The 9,164-nt window shown below is 45.9% G+C and overlaps 1 protein-coding gene across 1 annotated transcript in view; it reads left to right on the top strand.

Moving 5' to 3' along the window:
- Positions 1 to 390: 390 nt before the first annotated feature.
- Positions 391 to 9,164, top strand: part of LOC134439958 (neuronal acetylcholine receptor subunit alpha-7-like) — a 117,251-nt gene continuing 108,477 nt past the window's right edge. The window contains exons 1-3 of the mRNA XM_063189886.1: positions 391 to 453; positions 3,876 to 3,986; positions 8,127 to 8,133. Of these exons, the coding sequence (XP_063045956.1) occupies positions 391 to 453; positions 3,876 to 3,986; positions 8,127 to 8,133 (181 nt within the window). The remainder of the gene's footprint in view (positions 454 to 3,875; positions 3,987 to 8,126; positions 8,134 to 9,164) is intronic.

Raw genomic sequence — 9,164 nt, 5'->3', positions numbered from 1 at the left:
GTATCAGTGGCACGACGAGAGAGCGAAAAAGGAGCCAGATATGGAAGAAAAAAAAAGAGAAAGAAAGAAAGAAAGAAAGAAAGAAAGAAAGAAAGGAAGAAAGAAAGAAGAAACGAATAAGCATGGCCATCACAAAGGCAAGGAGACAGATGATAGGCTATGTGCTGCCCCATTGTGACAGTGTATCCGCATGGCTGGAGAGCCTGATGCACAGGCAGGCGTTCGGCCGTGCCCTGGCGTATGTGAGGGACAGCTGTGAAGCACATCGACTCAGCGCCCAGGGAAACGGACAGGAGGGGGGACAAACAGATCAGTTTTCCCGGGCCCAGGGAGCCAGGCGGGGTGCCCAGAATTGGGTCCTTGTTACAGTGGGTGAGGGGGGAGTTTAAGATGATTCTGTTTGACACGGCCAAAGCCCTGAACCAGAGGTCAGGGAAACAGCCGGGGCTGGGGGTACAAAGGGATCAGTTGTCCCGGGCCCAGGGAGAGAGGGAGGAAATGGGTCCCAGAATTGGGTCCTCATTACATTGTACTGTATGTATTGGGTGAGGGCAGTTTCTCAAACTTTTTCAGACCGAGGACCACTTTGTCCCCCCAAATATCTTCAAGGACCACCTGTCAAATGAATTGACAGTTGACATGTGCTAATTTGACACTGCTATTTTGGATACAGACCACTTACTTTTTTCCCATTACACGCCTGTCTCATTGTGGTGAAAATAAGACTTGTAATAATGTTACAAATAGAGCATACAGCTAGCTTGTCTTGGAAATGTAGAAATCCGCTCGCGGATCACCTGAGCTCTGTCCCGGACCACAAGTGGTCCCCGGACCACACTTTGAGAATCACTGGGTGAGGGGGAGGAAGATTCACATGACTTCGTTCTCGGCACGGGCAAAGCTGTCAGCGGTGCCCTGAAACTTCTATTATAAGACCAGAGAGTGCAAATTTGTATTGTTCAAAGAAATGGACGCTGCTTGGATGGCTGCTTTGGGGAGTGGTGACTCACACAATGTATAATGTGCTCAGTGTGTGTGTGTGTGTGTGTGTGTGTGTGTGTGTGTGTGTGTGTGTGTGTGTGTGTGTGTGTGTGTGTGTGTGTGTGTGTGTGTGTGTGTGTGTGTGTGTGTGTGTCTGCCCATGTGCCTGTGTGCCCGTTGTCAAAATATTTATATTGCAAATTACCACAAGGCGTGCATGAGTGTTGTTGAATTCATATACAGAAATACACGTGGTTTCCATGTATTTGTTTTGTGTGTGTATGTGCATGCATGTGTGTGTGTGCGTGTGTGTGTGGATGAGTGGCGGTTTGATAAGCCTGATTTTCATGGCTTAGACATGCCTCCCAAACACACACACACACACACACACACACACACACACACACTCACACACACACACACACACACACACACACACACACACACACACACACACACACACACACACACACACACACACACACACACACACACACACACATTCCAGTCTTTGTTTGCTTGTCTGAGCTGAGAGGACAGAATTACAGCTGACCACCACAGACCACAGCCTGAATGCATGAAGGGCCAACACAAAACACCTTACAGGCATCATGTGACAAACATATGCACACACATGCTTGTAGAGCATACATGCACCAGACATCCACGCACACGCACACACACAGGCACATGTGGACACACATGAGGGCACACACACTTGGCTCATGAAGGGATCTCTCTCTCTTTCACACACGCATGCACGCACGCACGCAAGCACGCACGGACGCACACACGCACACACACATGGCTCAGGAAACATGGCTAATGAACAAAAATGACACAAAATCCAAGATGAACTAATCCTTTTGTGGACATCCAAATGCATTGAGAAGTGGTGAAGTGGAATCAATGGGAAAATGGCATTGGCAGTGATGTGTGGACCCCCTGAATGCAACTTCCATATTTCAACGCTACAGTCTTATATAACATATGTCATGAGCGTGCTCAAGTCGATATCATGAACAAAAAAAGTTTTTGTACTGTGTTTGTGTTACCTGCATTCAGGGCCCTAAATTAACTGTTTTCACCACCAGTCAAAAAAGTCTAGTTGTCAATCTCACTAACCAAACACACACTCACTAATGGGTCAAAGTGGCTAGTAAATTGGTCTTTTCTACCAGCCAAACTGGAATTTCACCAGCATTTGGCCGGTTGGTTGGTGTTACAGTCAATTAGAGCCCTGCTTGCATGTATCTATCTTTTTCAACAGCATGTAACAATATGTAAAAGGATAGGCTTACAGTGTATACATAATGCCTCTCCATCAGGGAAGCTGACAGAGTGGGGACAAATAAGTCAGTTGTCAAGGGCCCTGGGAGAGGGGCAACCCAGAATTGGGTCCTTGTTACGTAAGGGTTAACGTTCGGCGAGAAGGTCGCTACCGTGGAATAGCAGCACGACAGAGAGAATCTTTAGACCCCGACGCGGAGCGGAGGGGTCTTGTTCTCTCTGAAGTGCTGCTATTCCACAAAGCGACCGACTCGCCGAAAGTTAACCCGCTTATTATATGGATATACTTAAATGGTTCACACATGGCGGGGACATTTCTTTAGGCCTATTTAATGTTAAGATTGTTGCTGCGCAAAACAAAACAGTGCCGTTGTGGAACACCGCTAGGCAACAGCTAGGTAGCCAGGACAACAGGTGTAGTCTATCACAGCAGCTGATTAGAGTCTTGTTGAAAAGTCGCTTTAGCAGTGAAAAGTCTTGTTGCCATTGACAGCGGTCTGTTATAGACCAACCCGTCCGTTATCGAAAAATAACAGACGTGCGAACGTTGGGGAGCCCCGTTGAAATGAATGGAGCATTCGACCGATGACGTCACACCATATAATAAATTGTGTGAACTCCCATGTCATTGTGATACAGCACTCCACAGCACACACTGCACAAAAGTAAACACTGCAGTACACTGCACACAACGAAATTGCATTTATGCCTCACCCGTACAAGGGGGCAGCCCCCAATGGCGCCCCCAAGGGAGCAGTATGGCAGGATGGTATACCATGCTCAGGGTACCTCAGTCATGGAGGAGGATGGGGAGAGCACTGGTTAATTACTCCCCCCAACCAACCTGGCGGGTCAGGAGTCAAACCATTACATTGTATTGGGTGGGGGGTGGCATTCATTTGAGTTCGTCCCGGGCCCAGCCAAAGCTGTCTATGGCCCTGCTTACAATAACCCTAAGGCATAGTGTAAGTAGCTAGTACATACATACTGTTATACCCCCTTTTTTCGCACTGTATGTACCTATGCTAATTGGGTAGGAGGGTGAAGAGAAGGTGAAGCTTGAAAAGGAGGAGGAGGAGAGATGAGGAGAAGGAGAGATGGGGAGAGGGAGAGATGGGTAGTGATGAAGAGGGGTAAGAGGAGGAGGAGAGATGAGGAGGACTCGGAGAGATGAGGAGAAGGACAGATGGGGAGCGATGAAAGACAGTGATGAAGGGATGAAGAAAGCGACGAAGAGGGGTAGGAAGAGGAGGAGATATGAGGAGTGATGAAGAGGGGTAGGAAGAGGAGGAGGAAGAGGAGGAGAGATGAGGAGCGATGAAGAGGGGTAGGAAGAGGAGGAGAGATGAGGAGCGATGAAGAGGAGGAGAGATGGGTAGGAGAGTTGCTGAGGAAGGTGTGGACTGTGAAGATGCTGTTGCTGAGGAGGTGTGGACTATGCTGTAGTGGAGGGGGTGTGGACTGTGTGGTTGGGGAGGAGGTGTGGACTGTGTGGTTGGGGAGGAGGAGGTGTGAGCTGTGCTGCTGAGGAGGAGGTGTGGACTGTGCTGTTGGGGAGGAGGAGTGGACTGTGGGGAGTAGGTGTGGACTGTGCTGTTGGGCAGGAGGTGTGGGTTATGCTGTCGAGGAGGTGTGGACTGTGCTGTAGTGGAGGAGGAGTGGACTGTGCAGATGCTGATGCTGAGGAGGTGTGGACTGCTGTTGGGGAGGAGGAGGTGTGGACTGTGTTGAGGAGGAGGAGGTGTGGACTGTGTTGAGGAGGAGGAGGAGTGGACTGTGCTGCTAAGGAGGAGGAGGTGTGGACTGTATTGTAGGGGAGGAGGTGTGGACTGTGTTGTAGGGGAGGAGGAGTGGACTGTGTTGTTGGGGAGGAGGAGTGGACTGTGCGGTTGGAGAGGAGGAGTGGACTGTGCTGTTGCTGGGTGTAAGGCTTGGCAGCTGTGCCCAAGGGAGGCTGCTGGCATCTGGACACACCATCACTCTGCTTGTCTATCTCTCTCTCTCTCTCTCTCTCTCTCTCTCTCTCTCTGTCTATCTCTCTCTCTCTGTCTATCTCTCTCTCTCTCTCTCTCTCTCTCTCTCTCGCTCTTCATCTGGGCACAACATCACTGCCTGTCCCTGCCAATCTCTCTCTCTCTTTCTTGCCTTCTTTTTTGGCTATCGGTCCACTGTCCCTCTTCCCTTAACTCATCCCTCTCTCTGTCTCTTCCGTTTTGACCTCTTCCCTCCTGTCATAATTCAGCTTGTTATGAGTCTAATGGAGCCCATCAGACCATCGCATTGCTGGCCAAGAGTATTCTCGGACTCTCTCTCTCACACACACACACACACACACTCACGCGCGCACACACACACACACACACACACACACACACACACACACACACACACACACACACACACACACACACACACACACACACACACACACACACACACACACACACACACACACACACACACACACACTTGGCCCTATTCTGTATTCACCAACCCCCATTTTTCGCACTCTTTCCACTGCACACTCTCACCCAATTGCTCCACAAACTCTCCACTTAGATCAGTCTCATATCTTTTTTCCGTTATGTCTCCTCTCTCCCTGTCTCACATCTTACATCATCCCCTTTTCATTCTTCTTTTTCGTTCTATCTTCCTCTCCCCTCCCCCCATCTTCTCTGTTAGTAATTGTTGCTATCTGGCTGGCTAATGCTAATGATGATGGGGAGGGAGTTTTGTAAATGGCGTGGAGAGATTCTTGCTGCCGTCTTTGTCTGCAAGTGTAAATGAAGCCTGACAATGCTGAGGCGGTGAAACAAAGTCTAATTGTTATCAGGGCCGTAACCAGACATTTTCAAATACAGAGGTCAAATACTGCATGCTGTACTGCATACTGTACATTTAGAATGCTTCAAACACTTCAGTCAAACTCTTAAATGTGTTTTCATTAAATCACGCCTTGAGGATAAATGCAGGTGGCGTATACAGACTGAATTTATCACTGTTGATCATATATATCGTTTTTCATCGTAGATACATTTTACAATACTGAAATAAAATACAGAGGACATGACCTCTGTGTCCTCAATGGTAGTTACGGCCATGATTGTTATTACTCCACTGTGCTCCATGATTTAAAACAGGCTAACGTGTAAAGACAAAGACCGTCAACACAATGGGCAGCCGTGGCCTACTGGTTACAGAGGTGGTCTTACTGTAAGATCAGAGAGTTGAAGGTTTGAATTGCACCCTTATCTATTCCCCACACCTCCATCCATGGCTGACATGCCCTTGAGCAAGGCACCTAATGCCACAATGCTTCAGGGACTGTAACGGAAAAAACCCTGTAAATAATGATAGGTCAATTTGGCTTAAAGCGTCAGCTAAGTGTGATGAAATGTAATGTAAAGTGTAATGCACTCATGTTTATGTGAGAGAGGGTGACTAAAGGCCCATATTATGTCCAGGGCCATAACGCAACATTCTGAAATACAGAGGTCAAATACTTATACTGTATTCTGTACATTTCTTCGTTTAAACTCTTCAGTTAGTTTTCATGCCTCGCTGCCTTGAGGATGCGCTCCAGAGTGTTTGATGGTCTAATGAGACTAAGCAGTTTCCACAGTTACACATAGTGGTGGGGGCATAAAGTTTTTAGACTGTTATTCAGCCTCAGACACAGGGAGTCTGGGTCTGGATCTGGATTACTGGGTGCCCCAACAACATTGTAATCCAAAGTAAACATTTAAATTAGTTCAGAGATTCTTCAAGGACACTAAAACCATCATACTGGAATGGCACGCTCAAAGTCCAGTCCTCAATCCCACTGAGAATCTGTGGCAAATGTCTATGCTCAGCAGCCATGCATTTTGGACTGTGTCCTCTATGGTAGTTATAACAATGATTATGTCTGGTCAAGTACTATCGACATATATGTATTTCTGTGCATATGTACTACTGTCAACACTTTCATACCTCCATCCATCTTTATCGTGTGACATGTTAATTTTCCAGTAGTTTTCGATCAGTTAAATTGCTGCGTAAATTGACCTCTTCGATTTCGTGTCAAATTACATAGGAAATCAATGGTTACAACACTCGACACGTTTCCATGACTGTGTCATATGTAGTGTTTCAGTGGGCCTTAAAGGGTAACTTCTGCCAATTTCAACATGCAGTTGAAATGCTCACACTACCTGATAATGTTTTTTTTCAGCCTTTTCCAAGATCCTGGTGATTGTATTGTGGGCAGGTGTATGTTTACATTTAAAAAAAACATCTTGATTTATTCACAATAACATCCAAAAGTTTATGCACCATCAGCAGACAACTAACAGCGATACCTTTAAGGATAATAGTTGCAGTAGACCTATGTTAAGAAAATGCTGAATGTAAACAAAATCTGCCCCCACTAAAATAGCTCAGATCTTGGAAAGGGCTGACTCGAAAAATGCAGCATCACCGGGTACTGACAAGTCAAGAGTGGCGTCAGCAATACAACAGCATATTGAAATTGGCAGAAGTTCTCCTTTAATGGCGACCAAAGTCACATAGACAAAAGGCAGTTGGGTCAAGGTGGGGCAACTGTGGCACAATGGTGAGGTAATTTGGTCGTAAAACCAGAAGGGTGCAGGCTCGAATCTCACATCATCCTCGATCCATAACCAAGGCACCCAGCCTCACAGTGTTCCGTGGACTATAACAAATATCCTTTGGATAAAAGCATCAGCTAAGTGTAGTAGTGTAATGTAATGTAAAACTTGGGAGTGCACTGCACTGTTAGCGGGACAACAAAGCTTAGCTAAGTAGAGCGAATGTTTTAAGAGACCGCTGTGTGGCACAGACTGGGTGACAGAGTGCCAGACAGATGTTCCTTGCATTTATAGATATAGATAGACATTAGTGTGGGGGTGTACAGTGTGTGTGTGTGTGTGGGGGGGGAGTGGAGTATGCATTGTGCACTCAGGCATGTGCATACAGTATATCTATTATGCATATGTTTATTTATGGTTATGCGTGTGTTCATATGATTTTATGGTTGCGTACAGTACATACATATAGTGTATGTGTTGTACAGTACATATCAATTATGCACAAACCAAAAGCCTATCAAGAAGAGTTGCTTGTCGTTGAGAAACAATCAGTGTGTGTGTCTGTGTGTGTGTGTGTGTGTGTGTGTGTGTGTGTGTGTGTGTGTGTGTGTGTGTGTGTGTGTGTGTGTGTTCGGTAATCTATCCATATGATAAATGGAAAGCCAAAAAGCCTTTGTGAGCACAAAATTCCATTCCCCACAAATCAGCAACAGCGTTTTACCTTCGTCATGTTGTTGTTTCTGGTAAAAACTAAAAATGGTGCCTGTGTGTCTGTGCGCTATTTTCTATTCTTACATTATATAATAGCCAGTGCCATTATGGAGGGCTTTGTTGTCTTTGGTAATCTCTAGTCTCTCTAATCCCACCGTCATGGCCCGCTTTATCTCTCTGCATGAATGAAAAGAGGTGACACTGTGGTGGTAATCTGTAATCTGCACTTGACGTCTCAGTTGTTCTCTCCTGTCCACTTTGCGAGTGTGTCGTGACTCGTAATTAATGTGTGAGTGTGTGTGTGGGCGTGTGTGTGTGCATATGTGTGTGTGTGTGTGTGTGTGTGTGTGTGTGTGTGTGTGTGTGTGTGTGTGTTCGAGCCTAATGCTGGACTTAAAAGCTCTGAATGTGTGTCAGTAGTGTAGTTTGTAATTATTTTTATGCCGTACGTGCGTGCGTCTGTGCCTGCCTGCGTGCTTGCGGTTCTGGAGGTATCTCAGCACTTTGCGTTTCCCACTGACCTTGATATCCAAATGTGTAATCCTGTTACCTCAGAGTCCAAGTGCTGAGAGGGGACATTCATTTGGCACCATGATCTGATTTTGCCTTTCCATCCATCCTTCTATACGTTCTATCCTTCTATCCTCTCTATCTCTCTCCCTCTTCTACCCCTCCCATTCTCTCTGAGTGCTACTACCCCTCTTTCTACCTCTCCCTCTTTGTCTATATGTCTCCCTCTCTCTATCAGAGGTTTCAAAAGTAAAAGTACAAGTAAATCCAGGGTGTAAGTACTCTAACACATTTAGTCCATTGGAACTAATGGGATAGATAGACTGTATTGTTACTGAAAAACACAAAAAACGTTACAAGAACCCTAAAAAAAAATCAGCCAAAGTCGCTTTTGGCTAGCTGAAAAGTCGTTAGATGACGTTGTGACGTTATGTGTGACGTCACAGCGTCACGCACGGCACAATGATCTCTAGAAAACATGCCCACATACCTACGTTCATAATACAAATGGGCAGTGATAGCTACTTTTTGGAGGTCAGAGCTAATGTGCAGCCCTGCTTAACCGTGGGAAATGCTTCTGATGGTGACGCAGAGTTACAATTTTGTTGAAAAATGATGATTTTGTCACTGACATGGCACGTTTTTGAAAGTCGCCAGATTCACCTAAAAGTCGCTTAAGTCACTAGTTTTTAGTCGCCAGGGACGACAAAAGGTCGCTAAGGTGCTGTTTCCACGTAGCAGGATATGTTTTCCCCCTGTTTAGGTGTAAATGCAACATGTGGTTAATAATAAATCAACAAATGCGTTTCAGCCCCCTAAATAGGATATTTTTTTCTCCTGCTTTTTATACCTGGATTTTAAATATCTGCTACGTGGAAACGGAAGGCTAAAACCAATGCAAAACCAATGCAACCAGGAGAAAAAAATATCCACATATAAAAATGTCCAGCTACGTGGAAACAGCACCTAAGTCTAGTGACAAAGTCGCTAATTTGCCAACACTGGCTGCCGAATAAAGAGTTAATTATATACTAACTGTGCAAACAGTATACTACTACTATACGTTTGACCGGCCATCCGGGT

Source organism: Engraulis encrasicolus, chromosome 23 (genome assembly GCF_034702125.1).
Source record: "Engraulis encrasicolus isolate BLACKSEA-1 chromosome 23, IST_EnEncr_1.0, whole genome shotgun sequence".
Lineage (NCBI taxonomy): Eukaryota > Metazoa > Chordata > Actinopteri > Clupeiformes > Engraulidae > Engraulis > Engraulis encrasicolus.
Note: the sequence above shows the minus strand (reverse complement) of the source record. Positions and strands in the feature narration are given on the sequence as shown.